This window comes from Metopolophium dirhodum, chromosome 8, assembly GCF_019925205.1.
Source record: "Metopolophium dirhodum isolate CAU chromosome 8, ASM1992520v1, whole genome shotgun sequence".
Classification (NCBI taxonomy): Eukaryota; Metazoa; Arthropoda; class Insecta; order Hemiptera; family Aphididae; genus Metopolophium; species Metopolophium dirhodum.
In genome coordinates, this window is record NC_083567.1 from 15,728,036 (window position 1) to 15,749,317 (window position 21,282).

General features: G+C 27.4%; 3 protein-coding genes across 3 annotated transcripts; 1 reads left to right on the forward strand and 2 right to left on the reverse strand.

Annotated features, from left to right (window-relative positions):
- Positions 1-444: 444 nt before the first annotated feature.
- Positions 445-11,248, reverse strand: LOC132951326 (uncharacterized). The gene is made up of 15 exons (XM_061023150.1): positions 11,231-11,248; positions 10,473-10,609; positions 9,049-9,175; positions 8,756-8,919; positions 8,287-8,532; positions 6,988-7,093; positions 6,748-6,927; positions 6,595-6,687; positions 6,314-6,497; positions 6,044-6,247; positions 5,800-5,954; positions 5,502-5,705; positions 5,223-5,427; positions 609-757; positions 445-527 (listed from the first exon to the last, which is right to left on the reverse strand). The coding sequence occupies exons 1-15, from the start codon at positions 11,246-11,248 to the stop codon at positions 456-458; spliced, it is 2,244 nt and encodes a 747-aa protein (XP_060879133.1). The 3' UTR covers positions 445-455.
- A 1,384-nt stretch (positions 11,249-12,632) lies between these two features.
- On the forward strand, positions 12,633-15,024 carry LOC132950255 (transmembrane protein 11, mitochondrial). The gene is made up of 3 exons (XM_061021597.1): positions 12,633-12,946; positions 13,079-13,299; positions 13,784-15,024. Exons 1-3 carry the CDS (start codon positions 12,933-12,935, stop codon positions 14,062-14,064), a joined length of 516 nt encoding a protein of 171 aa, XP_060877580.1. The 5' UTR covers positions 12,633-12,932; the 3' UTR covers positions 14,065-15,024.
- Positions 15,025-15,792: 768 nt separating this feature from the next.
- LOC132950254 (dehydrogenase/reductase SDR family protein 7-like) lies at positions 15,793-21,282 on the reverse strand. The gene is made up of 6 exons (XM_061021596.1): positions 20,786-21,282; positions 19,963-20,106; positions 19,683-19,902; positions 19,523-19,607; positions 18,870-19,030; positions 15,793-18,788 (listed from the first exon to the last, which is right to left on the reverse strand). The coding sequence occupies exons 1-6, from the start codon at positions 20,912-20,914 to the stop codon at positions 18,586-18,588; spliced, it is 942 nt and encodes a 313-aa protein (XP_060877579.1). The 5' UTR covers positions 20,915-21,282; the 3' UTR covers positions 15,793-18,585.

Below are 21,282 nucleotides of genomic sequence, written 5' to 3' on the forward strand. Positions count from 1 at the left end.
TTTATGCAGATGATACATTGATACAACCAAGGTTGATAGTTGACTACGGATACTACAAATAAATTATAAGAGGGTTGAGTTAAGCTTAAAGCAGGGTTTCCAACTTCACGAACATTAAAAACCTGAGGAAGTCGTTTGGTTAAAATAGGTTATATAGGTGTCGAGTAAAATGAATGTGTTAAATTTGAATTTAATGACAATTCATATTATATTGTATATACGAAAAACGTATGTATGATGTATCTAATAAAAAAAGCTATTTAGGTAGCTATATATTGGCTTTATTAATTTTAGTAATTACTAATTGAATACAGAAGAGCATTTTCCACAAAATATTTTTATAAATTATAATTTATAATTATTATACGTAATACGTATAATAATAGATACATTTAAACAAAATATAGGTAACCTAAGTTTCAAAAAAAAATATTTAGAATATTTATAGCTTTCGACTAGTTTTGGTTTAAGAAAATGTTCATTTTACATTCTAGTCCATTTGGTAACGAGAATTTGTTTTTCAATATCTGTAACCCACAAAAAATAAGAGCTGATGAATGATGAGACAACATATGATATAAGTGTATGAGGTATATATGAATACTAACCAAATGTATAATAAATTTAGCTTTTGACATTAATTCACTACTTTCATAAACTTGGTTGACTATTGTTACTGAAATATGAACTACAGTATTATCAAAGAGGCTTGGACATAACACTTTTAATCCACGTATTCTGAAACTTTCTTCGTCATCTGAACACATCATATTATAGTAATTATAATGGTATACAATATTACAATGCAATTATCTATTATAAAGGACATGTTTAAAAAACTTGGGAAGTCATTCGGCTGACTGCAAGTTGTATAGTAGGTATTTCGATTATCTATACTTCGTCATTGAAGTAGTTCACTACTGTAGCTGTAGTGTTAAATTTGAATTTAATTGAATATATAATAATTAATTTACATATAATTATTATTTAATTATCATAAATAATATATCATTAAATACAAAAATTATTCTGATCGGAAACTGTGTACATATTTTGTAAATTTGACAGCGGGTGATTATTTTATAATTAATTTATATTAAGTACTATAAGTAATTTATTTTTTTATTAGTAGTACACTATAGTAGGTACCTACGGTATGTTGAACTTATTTTTGACAAAAACATAGCATATATTAAAATATTATTTATTATTATAATATAAAATATAACATAATATATTTATATCATACCTAAATTGACAGATTATTGTTATTAACATAGGTATTAACTCAATAGACGAGACCCTTTTAGACCAAAATTGTACAATTCCTTTTTGGCTGACTCACTTTTCTGAGTGTCACCGTTTACTGCTAGTATAAAATATAATATATTTCCATTTTCCACCACCACACATTTTAGTTTTTATTCTTTGGCAAATCTGTCAAGAAGTTCCATCACTAGATGGATTCTTCTTCCAAGCATTGTACTTATTGTAAAAAAATTAATTTACAGATAGTATAAATAAATTAATAATGTAACAAAAAAAAATAAATATTTTGGTAACCCCTTATTACAAAAATTGAAATATTTTATCATAGATCACAAAGATAATGATATGTTCGCATACTTAGAGACTTAGTACCCAATAGAATCATGTGCTGTATGGAAATTTATACAAATCATACATTTTACATTTATATAAATCAATTAATTTTTAATTTATAAAAAAACATTATTGAATAGTTAAAAATAATGTATTTTTTTTTTTTTATTAATTAACCCGCGGCAACTTAGGCCATTAGGTGGTTTTTATCTGTGGGGGAGGGTACTGTAGGTTAAATACGTGTGTTTGTTAGTTTGGCAGATTTTTTAGTGGGCACACCGTGGTATTCGCGAAGAAAAATGACTCCCGCAGCCGAGGTTTTGAACCGGCGTCGGTGCGCGTTGAACCGACGCCTTAGTCCGCTCGGCCACTCCGTCCCCATTGGCTCATTGTATATTTTATTATAACATATATGGTGTACACAATTTTGTTTACTTGTAATTAACTGCTATCTATTTATTTTTTATTATTGATACAATATTAATATAAATTATAAGTGCATACTTGCATCCAATATATATTTATGTTGTATAAAAAATACAAGGTACCTACATGATAGCTGTTGTATATATAGTTTAAATTAAGTAATGTACCTACTCGTGCATTTAGGAAATGATTAAAAATAATTGATAATAATCATTTTTAAGTTGTATATCCACGAAAGATTGATAAAATATAATAATAATATGTATTATAATTGTAAAAATACCAATTTGTGTAATTTAGTAGGGTGTTTAACTATACATAAGTAATTTAATTAAATTTTATAATTGTTTAACTGTATTTGATTTATATGTATAAACTTTATATCAATACATTTTTAAAAGTATTTATTTAATATATATATATTACATATAAAGTATTAATATGTGTTGTAATAATTAATACTAGGTATGTGTTTTTGTAAAAAATATATTTAAGTAATTAATAATCGATGACCTACTTATTTTTTTTTTTTTTAAATCATTGCAATATAATATCAATAACTTTACATATTTTCATAATGAGGGGTTACCAAAATATAACAACTGAAATTTGTGTTGGCGGAAAAGGGAAATATATATTATTACACTGCCGGTAAACGGAAAGGTTGATTTTGGCGGAAAAGTAGATCACCCCACTTTTCGATAATATTTTAAAAAAGTCGATTGACTTTTCGAACAAACCAAAAAATGTAATATTTACTTTATTTTATACATTTAGAAATGAATTAAACCCTATATAATTCTTGTCATTGATTATTTGATTAATAATGAATAGTAAGTCATAAATAGATTTTTTTTATAACTTATATTTTTAATAATTTCTTCCTATCATACCACCCAGTCCTGTTTACTTGTACCCCCCATATTCAAGGGCGGATACAAGGGGGGGCAATAGGGGCAATTGCCCCCCCCGTTCACAAAAAAAAAAGTATTAAATATTCGATTTTGTAATTGTGACTAAAATTATGTTCGTGTAAGTTATTGAGAGAGGGTCGTAATTGTATTTACCATGAACATTTAATTATTTTTCCATTGAAAATTGTCAATTATTATTTTATTATAATATAGTGATCACGGCATCCGAGGCGCAACATTTTATGTACAAACAGTTATTTATGGGGTTTGAGCCGGTTTGACACAATACACATACAAATTTATATAATATTACTTGCTATATTATTCTACGATTTTTCAATAACATCAGTCACCAAGTCGATCTATTTTTAAATTATTATGCCGTACTACAATGATTTTACCGCCTCGTTGCTTGCCGTTAGTGCGTCCGGCGTCGTCGACCGTCGTAACGTTCATAAGTCATATAAAATAATTTTGTTTTTATATGTATTACAATATATAACCAATAACCATATTACGATAATAATCTGTGAACATTGTGATAAAGATATGTTCCCAACAATACATATACTTTTAAAGATTTTGGCTAGTTTTCCAATTAGTATAGCTTCGGCAGAGAGGAGTTTTCCGCCCTTAAAAGGATAAAAACTTGGCTGCGGTGCAATATGTTAGAAGAAAGACTGTCAGGATTAGCGATTATTTATTGTCATAGAGATGAACATGTTGACATAGATGAAGTCATAAACGTTTTTTCAAAAAATAACAGAAAAAAAGATTTTGTAATTTAAAACATTTTATTAATTTGTATAAATATATAAAATAAACTTTTTTCATATATACTGAATGTTTCGTATATTTAAATGTATGTAAGTACATTAAGTACCTACCTAGTTAAAAATTAAAATTAAAAGTAAGTGTATTATAAAACAGTAAGTCCCGTCATAATCACCAGTATGACTGATTTCTGTACACAACTAATGTCTACTAATAATTAGACAATTCCTATGCCTCACTATTCCTATTAATTAATTGTATTCATGTATTCATATATATATATAGCCAGGTTGCCCCCCCCCCCCCCCGTTTAGGATCTCTGTATCCGCCCTTGCCCATATTACCTATTGTATGCTGTATACATTTTATTTCAGATTGCATATATATGTTCTAATAATAAAAAAAAATTTTTATTCTTATATTATACACAAAAATATAAATTATTCCTATAAATGTGGACAAAATATGAGCATGCTTATTGCTTATAGTAACTGTAGATTTTAGAAGGTATTGATCAAATAATTATCAACAAAAAATTATTCTCATTAATTTATATTTTATTTTTTTTTTATTGATCTTAATACCACCGGCAACTATTAGCATATTATTAAATTATATATTATACCTAAATACATTTTATACAACTCATATTTTTAATAATGTTCAATATATTTTATAACAGAAAGTAGATATTAAACTTTTTGGCTTAGTTGAAAATGTAATTGGCCGAAAACGGGAGGATACTATAGTTGAGTTGAAAACGATACAGAATGTATATACGATACATGCCCAGCTCGATACGGAACGTCATGAAAAGGTAAAAATAGCTTATAATTTATTAGTCTTAATATTTTGAAAATATCAGTGTGCATTTGTGCATTTAAAATAATAATATAAGTAGATAATAAGTAAACACATAATAATGCACAGATTTAAGTATTAATGTATTTCAAATTACATAAAATCCTAAATTCTAAAATCGTTATTAACTGTCATTTAAATAGATATCTAATTTTATCAAAATTTGAACTTTAAATAGGTATCTAATATCTGTACAAAAAATATTTTGAAATTGCTTTAAGTACAATTTATGAGGAATCTTGACTCTTGCATTACACATATAAATTAAGCTTTTTTTTGACAGAGTATAATAATGTATCCCAACATTTGTAACAAACTAAAAAAAAAATTTAATTTTCAACTGGCCATCAATAGCTTAAAATTTCTCGAAATATTTTCAAAATTTCATCGTGTATACAAAATGATAATTAAATAATAATAAAATCACAAATATGGTTCGAGGATAAATAGTTAATTTACGTTTGAATATCTAATGTCGTTAAAATTTGAACTTCAAACTCTCATAAAAAATGGCTGTGGCTATATATTTATTTTATTAAATTACATCTATGTATCGTTTAAGCTACGATTCACATTTTGTTTTAGTTTCTGCCTACTATTATATTTTTCTCCAAGTTATTTTTAACATATTTTTTTAGTACTTACTTAATACAAAATGTGTAAACCAAAAATTTAAAAATTCCAAACATCTTTCATCAAATGATTTTGAATTTACAAGTATAAAACTAAGCCAAGGATCGGTGGCAAACTCAATTATAAGATATGATAATTCCTGTAAATGTTTCAAAAGTTTTGATGACAATATTATAGTCATGCATTCCCAGGCATGGTTCGATACACATTCCAATCCCTATAAGTATTATTTAATGTTAGTATCTAAATATTTAAAGAACTTGAAATACAGAGTTTTATTTAAATTCTTACTTGAGATATAATGGTTTCTAATTGCATAAAAATAGATCTTAAAAAATCGGCAGTTGGTGCTTCATTAAACTCGACTGATTTACAAATGCCTTCTTCGAAGTATTGTAAAATAATTTTAAATAATGTAATAGATGATATTATGCAGTTTTGACATAGCCTAGTCATGGCGTTTAAAACATATTCACATTTTAAAGTTATCGAATACTATAGAGCAATAATAATAGAGCATAATTATTATGATGTGTATATTTGATAATTTAAGTGTACTCAGCATGTAGAAAAATATAATAAATCATACTAGAAGCTTATGTTCCATATTAGTTTCTTCTTGTTCAAGTTGGCATAATTGTATTAAAGTATTGATTGCAAGAAAACAAATGTTGTTATTTTTTGAGAGGCATAAGTTTTCAAGAACATATAGAAAATCCTTATTCTTCTTAATTGTATTTAAAACTGAAATATAGTTTTGATGGATATTATTTATTATGTTATTATTATATGGCCGCATATAAGTTATTATCGCTTGCGTTTGAATTACTTACCATCACTGTTAGATAACTGAATCAGAGTTAAGAGATGCTGAAGAAGAGATGATAACAGTGAATACTGTTCAGTGAAAGTAGATTGATGGCTTTTTATGATTGAAGACATTGTATAAACTATACTACGATGTTCGTTAATAGAAATATTTGCCCCAAGGATAAAACACGGTTCAGTTAAATTCAATAAAAACGTTAAATTTGTCGCTGCAGTATTAATAAAAATTCAATTAAAACAAATAAAATAAAATAATAATAATATGTTTTTATTACCTCCTATCCTTTTTGGATTTTTAGTACAACAGAATGAACCTAAATGTATGGGTAACACGTCCCAAATAATTAATAATGTTTTGTGTTCATTACATTCGTTTTCTGCGGTTATTATTTTCTTAATAATATTGAACCCTTTCTGTAGTTTATTAGTGTCAATATTTGTATCGTTAATAAGAACATCCTATAGGTAATGAAAGTGAAAATAAAAGTTATAATAATTAATCACTTTTATCATTTACAATTGTGTATAACGTATTGGATATTGTTTTTAAATTTACCATCAAACATAACTTGGCTTTGTGGTTGTTAAAGCAAATTTTTTCTAGCTCAATCAAACTAATTTCATCTGAATTCTGGACCCATTGATTAATCTAATAGAAAAGAAATAAATTAGACAAAAAAAACCTTTAAAAAATTAAAAAAATGCTCACTAATTTTAATTGTAGTTTTTGGGGAATTACACTTGTAGCGAACAAGAAATATAATAATGCAGGATGATGGGTAAATACCAAATCAATAATTTGCAGGGAGTTTATAAGTCCAACTAATTTTTCCGTAGCAAAAGCTAAACCAGATATTGCATTCACTGCATGATGGGATACAAAACAAATCTAAAATTAAACGCAATATTTAATAAGGTGTAAAATGAAAAATACTTATTTAATATTTACAGAAATATTAAAAAGAATTGCTTTAATAACAGGAACAGGAACTTCATTCTGTATTGAACATAAGTAATCGCACATTGGTTCTAAGTATATTGACTCATTTTCAATGCTAAACATCAATATACAGATTCGTAGGTAGTTAATAATTATATTATACACCTATATGGATATATTTTATATTATATACCTACTAATTTTAACATTGAAGAAAATATAAAATATATTTTAATTTGTATGTGCCTCTTTGTTATCGTGACAATTATTGTAAACCTTAAACTTACAATTTTGTTGCCTACCTAATATTTATATTTGATATTTGGTTATAATATGATATTTAAAGTTATATAAATAACATAGAATGAATACATGACGAGAAAAGCCATTCAGGACAGAGTTTGTATATTTAATTATACTACTATAATAAGTACTGATTTTAGAGGTCACGGCATCCACGCTTTTGAGGTAATCTGGAGGGTTATTGGGAAGAATGAGTGATGAGAGATAAGGGCCAAGAAGTTAAAGGATTTGGAACTTTGGATGGTGTTGGACTTTTAAGTAAAGTAATATATTTCAGAATATTTCAAATGTTCTATAGCATAATATAATATCTATTGAAGTAATAGTTTGTTTCGTAATATAGGGCGAAACAGATGAAGGCAGTTATAGAGTATTTTTTGTTTGGACAGCCCTCGCTTAAAGACCCCAAGTCGGTCAAATTCCCACATTTTTTACCTAAGACATCGTAAGTATCCGTATCTCAACTCGTGTTATCTTTCGAAGTGTAAATGGTAAATGGAAGGATTTTTTAGGATTCTCCACCTATATAGTTGACCAAGTGTTTATTAAGATGAGGTGTTTTGGAGATCGATAATTGGGGCTTGAACCGGGTCTTAGTTGGAAGCCAGTAAAGCGGTATCGACAGCATAAGTTGCTATAAACATGTTTAATGCTTTAGGAATATCTGCAGTAATCTGATGTGTGAATTATTTTCTTTCTATAAAATAAATGCATTCTTTCTGGGACTATCTCAATACTTGAAAAAGAACATGTAACTGTTTATAAAATCACTAAAAATGGTAAATATATATTATTTACCAATTTCTGGCAAACACAGAGTTCCATCAACTCCTAAAGGCTACATTTATTTATAGCCAGGAAATAATTATGCATGGCATTTTTTCACGTATAGTTACGGAAATATTCATAGTAACATTTTTAAGATCGTAAAAATGTGTCTTGTTTTCAAATAGGTATGCCGGTTATAAATTATACTATTATATTATATACCTACAAAAAACTTACTTGGAACCAGTTAAAAGATAGAAATATATAAAAATGATGATAGAATGTCTCATATCTGTATTTGTGCTATTTGTCAGAGCAAAACACAGATCTTTTGGAGTTTTAGGAAAACTCTTGAAGCTCCAAACCATTTGATTGCGAAACATATCAATACCACCAGGCCAATAACAATTTATTTCAAGATACGCTGATGATAAATAAAACAACATTTCAAACAACAACTCTTCGGCTAAAATACCAGTTTTACTATAGAAATAATAAACAATTAATATAAAACAGTATAGGTACAAACAAATATTATATGTTTAAACAGTTATTACGAGCAAACATTGAATACTATCATAACTACCACTTAACCATGTTCAATATTAAAAATATTTGTTTTTTTCTAGTAATATGTATACCAAATTTTAATTATTTATGCATGTTAATATATTGATAAAAATAATAATAATAAATAATCAATTACTTATACTCAATTAATTCATATAAAATACTCATAAGTTTTGACGCTGCATAATGACTAGCTATATTTTGACGGGCAGGAGTAGATATACTTTCCCTGAACGGACTTATTAAACTTTTGATTCCTTTTTGATAACTTTTATGATATATATTTATATTCAAACTTTTCTAAATGGATATCAATTAATATTAAACAATTAATTTTATTGAAATAATGTTATAGTACCTAGGTATATTATACTATCTATGCATTAGCGTAGGTATTGATTTTACAAATAATCAGTAAAATTTACTTACTAGAACAAATGGTAAGCTAATGTGTTTAATCATAAACCAAGCCACATTTTTCAATAATTTGGCTATTTCTGTATGTTTTTTTAAATTGTTATTAATTAACACTCTCTTTGTTATGGTAGAATAAAGTCTATTTAATCAGAATATGTATACAACGTTAATGTCGATCACAATTATATATTTATATATTAATCTATATGTATCGACAAAGCAATAAATATTCAATTCAGAGACGTTACTGTAAATTAAATGATGAATATGTAGTAAATAAATATATTATACGGGATGATTCACCAAGTACATCACATGGAACACCTTAAATGGCATAACACATTTTAAGTAATTGAAAATATGGTCTTTAGACTTTAAATATACCTACTTAAAAATTTAAAGATTCAGGATACGTATAAATGTATGATTGAAGAAAAATGGTGGTGAGCGTGCTCGGTGAATCACTCAATATATTATTCTCCATAGGTAGTGAACCCGTTTCCGTTCGGTTGTTATTCTTCAGTAGGTACCTATATTACTTGTCTAATAGATATCTTGTAACACACCAGCTGATAGCTAATACTATGCAAGTACCTACCTACATTTCTTTTATATACGAAATTAAATTATAATATATGCATGAATATGGCTATCGACAATAATATTTTAGGATTCGTGGCATCATTATATGTTATAAGTACTTATAAGTTATAACCATTAACCATCACACCCTAGTTTACGCCACTGATTAATTCAAAATAAATTGTCAGTAGGTACCTTAATAAACTACTAGACAGATTTGATGCAATGTCAACTACATGAGGGTCAATGATACATTTTCCTGTGACAGTTTTACAAATTGCCTTTGAAATAGACATACTCGTGTTGTACAATTTATTACTTAATTCAATTGAAGGACACGATAAAAAATACGTTAGTATAGAAATAGCATTCATAACACAACGTGCTGGTAAATTGTGTGAATTAGTAAAAATCATTTTTACAATGGTTAAAACTTGTGGTATATTGCAGATTTCTTGAAGGTTTGTTCCTCCCCTAAAATCAAGTACAATAATACTCAGTAGTAAAGTTATTAATATTATATATTTATATTATCTTTAATTCAATCATGTAGTTGTAAAAATATTGAATACTTTTTAATAATTATTGCCAATAGTTGAATTAAATCAGATACTGAAGCATCGCTAGTTCTTATTAAAAATACAAGTGTTCGCAATAAACTATTACAAGTGTATAACACATCATTTCTTTCGTAAAATATATTATTTTTTGATAGCATCCATATGCATAAACATATACTTCTAAAAGATAATTGTTATAAATTATTAATTGTATATAACTAATATAATAGGTACTATATTGAAAAATGTACATTAATATATATAACAAAATAGATGTTAAATTAAATTGTTTACTGTATTAACGGAGTATTAATTGAAAGTAAAGGTTCACACAAAAATTGAATCATATCAGCATTCAAATATGTTTTACTGACTAAATTGAACTGTTTTGGATCTTTTAAACTTCGAATCATAAACTGAATACATTTATCCTGTGGTTATAAAAAAAAATTGAATAATGATCGTGATATTGCTTAGGTACATTTCTTTAGAAAATGTAATATTTATAATTATATTGGCACTAATTTGTTATATTCCCGCCCAACAAGTAACAACAACCACTAAAACAAAAACCATAATTCTGGGACCACACAGACCAGTCCAAATTATTTAAATTATTTTTAAAAACAAAAATCATACTTGGTGTGATATAATGTTATATTATAAACAATGTTATTGTGTTCTAATTGTAATTCGATAAATTATCAACTTTTCATTACATTTTTTAGGGAGTGTTAGAGACTCGAAGCACGCCCCCCTCTAGTTGCACCAATGAATATATTATTACAAATATTTTACTTGCAATCAGTTTAAATGTAAAACAAAATTTTGAATTTTACATTCAGTGTAAATGTGTAATACTGTAATGGAAATTTTGAATATCTCCGTCTAGAATCAATTCAAGACAATAAATTATTCATCGCAAATTTCAATTGATATATACTGCAAAGTCCATCAATATAACCCATCCGTGTTTGTAGTACTTATATATAGGTATTATAAGAGTCCTTTTTTGGCCCGGAGTTATCATCGAAACTACTGAATCGATTTACTTGAGATTTGTTGTACATCGTGGATAATTTTTCAAAGAAGGACATATGGGTAGACTTAATACTACCGGCCTAACTCTCGTTCCAGAAAAACTTGGCGATGATATATAGGTTTATGATAGCATAATATAAGAACGCTTAAGTGGATATGGGAAGAGACTAGGGAGGATAGAATAATAAATTAATTCAGTATCTAGTGATAGTATAAGGAGTGGCCCCAATTGTAGTCGAAACGAGGGAGAATAGGTTGAGATTATTCGGTTTGGAGAACTCCTCGAGGTGACTCAGTGAAAGTGGCTATGGAAATGAATGTAGAAGGAGGAATAGGGAGTGCTATATCGAAGAAGAGATATCTGATAGATAGACCATAGACATAGACAGAATAGAAAATGACACAAATATAGCTGATGTGAGAAATTAAGAGGGGGGGGGGGGGCTGACCCCATAATATAGTTAAGTAAAGAACAAAAAAAAAGAAGAAGATTCGTATTTTTAAAAAGTAATGAACAATCATAAAAGTGCAAAATATTATAGCCTGTAGATATTGCGTATTATGGTATAGAGAACAAAGTACTAAATTTTTTTGCAAATTAACTAATATTAACGATTAAAAAATCTTAAAAATAGTATCCAAAGGAGGTTTTAGTCACATTGGCGCAAATAGGGGGGGGGACTTGGGGGGACTTAGTCCCCCCAAATGTCGGTCAAGTCCCCCCAGTTAAAAATCTAGTAATTAGTACTAATTTTTATATTCTGTGGTACTAAACAATATGGTCTATGGGGAAGGGGGCTTGAGTCCCCCCCAAAAAATTGAGTCAATTTGCGCCTATGTTCAGTCACTTACTTATTATAAGTTATAACCTCCCCACCCTACATCGGTATTCTATGCGTACCTATATGACTATATCTAAATAATATACAATATACCAACTTGAAAGACGACATTTCGCGACAGCAACATTTTTTTTAATTTGATCGTAATCGCGTCCATTTTTATATTATTTAATATTATATATTATGTTATCGGGTGGTCGAAGACACGGTATTGTGCGACACTCTTACATAGAATATCACATTACCTATAAATAACTTTATTGAAATGTATAATTATTAATAATTACGTAGACTCGACTGACGGAATGATTTCGAAAAAGTAAAACGTTAAGAGAAATAAAAATACACCAGCAAGTCTAGCAAAACAGACGAAGAAGGAAATTTGCCAAACTTTGGCGCGTAATAATATTTTACCGATTTAAGTATACCGCAGCAGTCTCCGCATACCTACCAGGATTATATTTTTATCCCTGGTTTTTTTCATGGAATAACACTTTCCACGAACGGTCATCTGTTTTTCCTCCATGTGCTTGCGCGCGGTCCGCACAATATCAGTTGTATCTTATCAAACGTGCAATATTTCTTTTCAATGTCGTCCGCAACGTTCACGGTCCGTCTTTCTTCTTTATTTTTCTACCGAGGCGAATGTTTTGTTTGATACGTTGTTCAACAAACACACGTCCCCGCCGTTAAAAGACGACCGTACTGCGTATACAGTACTAAAATTAAATGTAGTGTACAAGACGTTGTTATCGGTAGATAATCGATTTGATTTTGACGCAGTTCTCGGACAATACAAATGATAGTTTCGTAAACCTCGAGCCTCAACTCGGTTAATGGGACATTTCAACGAGCACCAAGTGTTCAAAAAATGTTATCCTACGAGTAAGTTTGAATTGTTGTTATAAGTTGAATTTTTTTGATTATAGAGGCTCACTAAATAAATAAATGACTAAGACTTCACGCTCTTATTATGATAATTAAAATATTTACTGGATGTATTTGTTCTGTATGTAGAATAATAAACCAAGAAGATACTGCTATCATAAGAGAAGTCTACGACAATGATAACTCGCAAGAAATGTTTGAACAGGAACTGGACAATGCCCTAGAGGCTGGCTACAAGTATATTATTATCGAACCAACTCAGCTAGCTGATGAAACTGTGAGATGGATTACTGTTGGCAATTTTCTTTCTCAAACAGCTATCATATCTAGTGCTTTGTCTGCAGGAACAGGTTTGGAAATTTGGAACTATTTATATTTAGTAGTGGTTTCCTAAAATAAATCAACCATTCAAATAATAATTGTCTACTGTAGATTCAGTTTATCATTAAAACAAAATTGAAATGGTAATTTTATATTTTCAAATTGAGATATAAAAAACAATAGTTTATCGGAAATCAATTTGTATTATCTTGATTAAAACTAATAGATCATTATATGGTAATTAATCAATTAATAAATCAATGTCTATGTTAATAATATTTATATATTTACATATAAGTATATAACATAGGTTTATAGAATATTATCAAATTTAGATGTTGTTTTATGGTTGGATGTGTAATCAATAATCATTATTAATCATAAATGTTAAAAAATAAATACAATGAAAATACAAATTATTACAAATTCATTTTTACAGTACTTGATAACATACATATTATTAATTAGCACTTTAATATATTATTATTTCTTCGTTTTCTTTTTCCTAATTAGCTTATTTTTGGACTTCCAAGCCATTTATATATGGCCCTTTGTGTATGGCTTCATTTGTGTGCACTGGACTGTATATGATCTCGTGGCAGTTTGATCCATGCTGCAAGTATCAGGTGCACAAGGACCCAAGATTGAAATCACTCCAAAAAGAAGACAACACTCCATCATTACCAGTGGTTATAGAACGTGGCAGTGATACCAAGAGGAAAATTGTACACACATCAGTAACAGTTGTGTCAACTGCATATTGTATTTGGAAGCTGTACGAATATTGCAAATAATCTTTCAAATCGAGATCAAATTTTTATGGGAACGTGATGGTTCAAGAACAGTCAGCACATTTTAAAATAATATTTTATATATGTTCACTTGATTTTATTTAATTTACCTACAAACTTATGATTGTATGAACCTGATAATGTCACACCAGTGACTAAGAGATTTTCTTCTCGGGTGTAGAGTATATAAGCATGTTAAACATACTTTCTATATAAATTTCATCTTTTAATGAATTAATGAATATTCAATGCAAATTCATTAATCACTGAAAATATTATCGGCTTTACTTTGCGGGAACATATTAAAGAACTTAAAAAATGTAATTTTATGAAAAAAAGTTTAAATACCTATTTCCATCTTTCAAAAAGTTAAACATTCAAATAAATACAATTATTATTAGGTCATAGATATATTGTAATGACAATTATTAAGTCTTATTATTCATTTTATATAAAATAATAATAGTGACAATTGAAAGTATATTTTCTATTTTCCTGATGTTTAAACTAACCTATATTTTAATTATTGAGCCGAGTTATATTTTTAGAAATCTTACTATCAATATTAATTGCTAAATAAAATATCATTAAATTATTTATTAGTTAAAAAATAATTTTAACAATTTTTTTCATAATTAAAATTTATTATTATATATAATAAGTTTAATAACTAAAATCTTTATAATTGTGGAAATAACTTCTTTATACACTTGATGTTTATGGACGAGTGAACGGATATATCTCAGGCATCTAAATAGATGTAAAAATTTTTAGCACACAGATTTGGTCATGTTAAATATTGTCTATACTTAAACAGTTACTAACAATATTAGATCATGCTAAAATTTGCCATTAAAAATAAAAACAAAACAGTAATGTTTTATATTCATGATAAATTGATAATTTATTTATTTTTATTGTTAATTAATGTGATAGAAATATTATATTTTTTGTTCAAAATCTCTTGCTTGTTCTTTTTTTAAAAATAAAAACATGAATTATTAAAATGTGTAGTAGTTAGAATCTTACAAAGGAAAAAATTATTTTATTCGATAGCAGAATAATATTTTCAATACTTGTATTTTGTAAATGAAAACTAGGTTTCATTTTAAAGGCAACAAATAAATTTCAATTTCCATCTAATACAAGGTTGTTCTAAAGGTTCAACTAATTTCTAAAAACTACCTATAATCGTTCTATGGTTTAGGGTGAACGTAGCATGCCAAAGTATAAATCTATTGAAGTTAGGTTGTATTCTATGAATATAACATACTATATACTTAAATATTACTCCATTGTGGAAGTATATTCACAATATTATATTGCTACATATTGTATAGCTCTATAATTGATCAACATTACGAATTCCATTGTCTGGAGTTTTTTTTGACAGACATTAAACCATTTATGAATAGACTGATAAAATATCACAAAATAAATTTCTTAACATTTTACAATCTACATAAAATATTGTATGTGATTTATTGTTGTAAGATTATAATGTTTAGAAAAACAATATTAAAAAATTGTATATCATAATAAATTGCATTCTATATTAAATTAAATTTAGTGTTTGTGTAGCTTTTGTCACCTAACATAAACTTTTTCTATAACAATGAATGTTTGATGTTAAGAACAATGGACGATTTAAAGTTACATGTATATATATGTGCTTGATATTTTCAAAATAAGCAACATGGACAATAATAAAACATAATAAAATAACCTACATTTATACACATATATAATTTATTTTATTCTATCTGAGAGTTGTTCGTCAATTAGTATTTTTTAAAACATTAAAACTAGACAAGAATTAAATTCATAGGGTCTATTTTATAAGATATGTTAAGCGTAACAATTACATATGGGAATGTACACTAGTTTTCATTGTAAGTTTCAATCATTAGTTTACCATTATAACATATCTACATTTTTTAAGGCTACAAATACTTATTAAAAAAAAAAACAACAATAAACATCTAAATTTATCCTCGTAAATATATGCACACATTGAATTATCGTCTACAATGGTATAGTTTCTTAATCATTTAAATTTACAATCTAATATTAACTGACTAGTGAAACATTATGCTAAAAATAACTAAAAATATTTAACAGTACTTAAGGTTTAACTATATCAACAACTCACTATTAAGTATACATAAATAATTGACAGAAATCAGAAGAACTACTTATAATATATTTATGAGCTATATGAGATTTCTAAAATGTAATTGTCGATACGCTGTTGTCATTCAAATTTATATGTAAATTATTAGTGATTGATTATATAAAAAACAAAAACGTGGTAAAAGTTTATATAAATATTGTCATAAATGTAATAAAAAAGAACACAAAATGTGTAACAAACAAGCACCATTTTAAGCAACAAAAATGTATCAACAATAAAAAAAATGAATTTTATGAAAAAAAAGGAGATCACTTAAATTATAATATAATTAAACTTATTATTTGCAATATAATTTGTGTGAAAAAAAATGGTGGTAATTAATAAACTCTAAACCTAAAACAATATTTAAAATTTAAATGTATGTAAACCTAAGATTTAATAGTGTTTAAGGGATATACAATAATAATAATATAATAGTAAAAATATTTATACTACACTAATGGTAGCAGTGATCATGAACAGTGGCGACGTGAACTTTAGTTATCTATGAAGCATATTAAATTTTAAATTTTTTGATTGAGGGTACCTAATTTTTAGTCAGCAATAAAAATGTATGTACATATTTTACTAATTTTACAGGACATTTCACCAACATGTGTGTTCTCTGTTTACAAGTACGCAACAACACTATCGTTTAGCTTGTTAGTTTTAGTATTAAGAGTGAATTTACCTGTTATGTAACTTAGAGCCTAAAAGTAGCAATATTTTCTGTGGTTTTTCGGAATTGTTTTTATATATTTTTTATTTTGCAGCAAGTTATAAATGTGTAAAATATTACAGTTAAAAAATGTTCATTATAAGCTTTAAAATTAAAATATTGAAAATACACTACCACCAAACTACAGAAAATATTGTAATCTCTAAGTCTAACAATAGGTAAATTCACTATAACATTGAGACTAACAAAGTTAAACGAAATACTGAAAAAAAATTTTTTGTTACGCACTTATTAAATGAAAACAACATACGCAAATGAGATGTCCTCTTAATCAAATAGAGCTAACTTAAATGTTGCCCCCCTTGTACCTATTTATCGCCCCTTTTTGTATCAACACAGCCGATATTTCATGAAAAGCAACCTCGCGTCACCACTGACTGAGAGTTATCAATTTTCTATATTTGTTTGTGATGCACAGTAAATATTTAAAAGACCAATGGTGTTTTAACCCTATCTTAGTTTAAAATTAAAAGCTCATTTTTATCATTAATTTTTCAAGCTTAAACAATTAGTTTGTGAATAACACATATTATCTAAAAACGTGTTACTTAAAAAATTATTTTATATATCTTCAATCATTAGCAATAGTACAATGAATATATTAATAGTATATAATTTTGAATAAAAGTGTTTCAAAACTCCCAATGCAAGATATTAAAATGTAAAACAAAATTTTTTAAATAATAATTTATATTAATGAGAAGTCTCATATTAATATTTTAATACAGAAATTATTGACAGATAAATCATATGCGATTTTATGAGTTATAATTATATAAACAATGATTTTGATAGAAAAATGGGTACACATTTATTTAAATATTAAAAAGTAATAAAAATAATTTGATTTAAAAGTCGATAAAGAAATATAATAGGGAATTTAACTAAATTTAACTTGAATTAATTACAATTTTACATTTATTTGTGCGATATAAATAAATTAAATTGTGAACTTTTATTAATTAGAAATTCATTTTGTACGTTAATTTCTTGAAATGTTGACTTATAATTTTAAATTAATGAAAATTGACATTCATCCATAATATTTAGTTTTTCTTTTAATGATAAATTATTATGAAACACATACATAATCACATGCAAATAGCATAGAAAATACATTAAATTATTAATGTTTTATTAATTATTACTTCAAGCTCACTTTTAAATAATACCAATTACCAACTATCTAATATAACTAGAAATAGAAACAGATTTATGTAAGTATTTATGAAATACTTATTACATTAATATTGATCAAACTAAGTAATTTACAAATTATGGTATTAATTTGTTTCTTTTAGGGCAGTTTTGTACAATTATACTTATCTAAATAATATCATTATGAAATTATGTTGTTAACAAGTAAACATTGTACAAATGTAAAATACACAAATTAAATAAATAATTTATGTAAAACTGTGCATCACTAACAACTAGGTATTTATATTCAAAAATACAAAATTATAAGTACTCAAAAAATAACAATTAACAGCTAATTTCTAGAAATCTAGTTAACTGACCTGGCTGTTTGTCAAATGTGAGATTCCCGTATGCCGACGATAACGGGCTGTAGCCGACGCTCGTCCGTCTGATGGCGGGGAATCCTTGAATCCTACATTTTCTGACTAGCTTGCCGGTCAGCCCTACATTTCATAATCCAAAAATAAAAACGTGGCCATACATAACGTAGACCAATTGCTAAGCGAGCATAAAACGGAGCAATGATGACCTCTTGTTCGTCATTAACAATAGCATCCACTATTCGTTGAGCAACATATTCAGCCGAGTATCCAGACATTGTAGATTCATCCATAACTGCAACAAATATATATATATGTATATATATTTATTGGAAACATGTTTAACAAAAACTTAATATCTAGCAACAATACCCACCACCATATTTTGATCCAGATCCAGTTAATGCATTCAACGACAAATTTGTTTGGATGTACCCCGGGCTTACAACTGTTACTTTTACCTTATGATGTGATATTTCCGCTCTGAGAGTATCAAAAAATGCTTGTAATGCATGTTTAGATGCTGTATAAGCTGATCTAAAAATAATATAAATACATACAATTAATTAAACATTTGCATACCAAAAAAAAAAGACGAACTATTTACAGGACACCCAAGGTTTGTTATCTGTATTTCTTAGACATAATATGAGAATAGCAAAAACAAGTCTAAGAAGATTTGTAATAAACGGTTGGCAAGTAAATTTAGTACTTTTTTGAGAAATTTTAAACATAGATAACTTTCTCAATAAAACTATTATTTATAAGACAAATGTATTAATTATTATTTCAAACTGAATACATCAATGATGCCTACTTCACTGAACATTTTTATGCCAAAATAAAATATCTTAATGTAAGTAAACGAATTTGAAATACAACAAAATATATATAATATTGTAAAAAACAATATTAGCACAATAAAGTTATCATACTATATTATATTTTTATAATTTATGGATTGCTGAATTTAACAGGCTGGGAATCAGTACTAAGTATGTATTGTAATTTTAAATAATATTATATTACCTAAATGGAACAGCAATTTTTCCTTGAACACTACTAATTGCTATTATATGCCCACTTTTGTGGTGAATCATGCTAGGCAATATGGCTAAAACAAAATATTAACAACAGATATTAAATTAAATACAAGTAGAGAAAAATCAATTTATACTTTTGTATTTACCTTTAGTTAAAGCAACTTGGCCAAAATAGTTTACCAACATCACTTTATAATCTACCTCGGCCATTGTTGCTTCAGCTCTACCTCTATAGCTGATGCCAGCATTGTTGATGAGAATATCTACGCGACCAAAAACTCCTAAAACTTTTTGACTAACTACTTCTATTGTTGATTGGTCAATAAGATCCAAGACGAGAATACATGGTTTGTTTACATTCTTAATCTATAAAAATAATTAAACTAGAAAATAGGAAATGTTAAAATAATAAAACTTTTCAATTACATCACTTCGGCTTAATAAATCATTTTTGACTCGTTCTAATTCGTTGCTGCTACGTCCTGTTAAAATTAGTGCACAGCCATGGGAATAAAACTCATGCGCTAATGTCTCGCCTAATCCGGAACTGGCACCTGTAATAAGTACAACCTAGCAACATAATTTATGATTATTAAATATATTTTTGAAAATGATTAGTGTTAAGGGGGAATATCCGATTGAGTTATTGACAAATTCCATCGGAGTTACTAGTAATTAAAATCATGAAATATTCCTACTCTAACTATCATCAACCTAGTTATATGACAGCACACCGAAGATTTGCAGGAAAACAAAATTGAAAAACCAAAACTTAGTTCCTTTTTAAATCAATCAATAGGTAGTTAAAATATTTTAGATTTGATTCAAAATAGTAATACCTGTATACTGTTGTTTAAATTTTTTTTTTTGTATTTTAAATGATAAAAATATATTCAAATAAGACCAATTTTTTACCAAGAGTCTGTCTCAGTTTTTATTTTATACAACTCATTTTCATAAGTAATACGAGCACACAAAGTCAAGTGTGACTTTAGTAAGTATAATGAAAATAAAAAAATGTATTACATTGTCGTAATATGTGGCTGATATACTTCTGAAATAATCATAAGCTACAAATTATTGTTCAAAAATCATACAGATCAAATATCCTAAAGATTGAAAAAAACCTATAGGTACCCGCGTACAAAGTCCACGCACAAGGCGAAAAACTCAGGTCGTATAAAGGTCACAGTCTCAAGATTTGCATTTGACGGTGCGTAAGACCGATATAAAACACGTTAGAGTTTACCTTTGAGTTAAGTGTGCGATATCTGTTGTTGAAACACTTCTTAAGCACGTAAACTGACATCGGTATTAAGATTGGCAGTGAACAACAAACGTACTGCCAGGCCATCGGAGTGGCGTGAGCGTCCGACATCGCAGTGGTGTTTTTGATATTAGTTGTTTGAAGTTATGAAATAATAAATCTCCTCCAAGTGGCGAATCTTGTCGACGTTGAGTTTGAAAGTCAATCCGGAATGAAACTAGTTTAAATGTATTGCTTACAAACGGCAATCTACGGAGTACGGGGGATGATAAATTTAATTTGAAATGTGTATTTAATTTTTTATTTATTTCTCGGATAAGAGCAATCGAAGACCGAAGTTTGAACTGATAACGACGACCAGTGATTACTAATATTGTAATACGCTTGTACTACAGTGTGGTTAACCGTTAACGTTCAGTTTGCATCCACAGTCCACACACAGTGACGACTGACGGAGTGACGGACACGCGCGTCTCCAA

Bases quoted from the DNA above. Each gene is read 5' to 3' on its own strand.
- LOC132951326 (XM_061023150.1), bottom strand. The intron at 9,176-10,472 runs GTAAACAATTTA...CTGATTAAATAG, and splicing joins ATTAATACTCCGTTAATACA to ACTTTATTCTACCATAACAA. The intron at 5,428-5,501 runs GTAAGAATTTAA...TAATACTTATAG, and splicing joins TAGAAACCATTATATCTCAA to GGATTGGAATGTGTATCGAA.
- LOC132950255 (XM_061021597.1), top strand. The intron at 13,300-13,783 runs GTTTGGAAATTT...TTTCCTAATTAG, and splicing joins TGCTTTGTCTGCAGGAACAG to CTTATTTTTGGACTTCCAAG.
- LOC132950254 (XM_061021596.1), bottom strand. From the start codon at position 20,914: ATGTCGGACGCTCACGCCACTCCGATGGCCTGGCAGTACGTTTGTTGT. The intron at 19,608-19,682 runs GTAAATACAAAA...ATTTTGTTTTAG, and splicing joins CCAAGTTGCTTTAACTAAAG to CCATATTGCCTAGCATGATT. The intron at 18,789-18,869 runs GTGGGTATTGTT...TATTTGTTGCAG, and splicing joins ATCTGGATCAAAATATGGTG to TTATGGATGAATCTACAATG.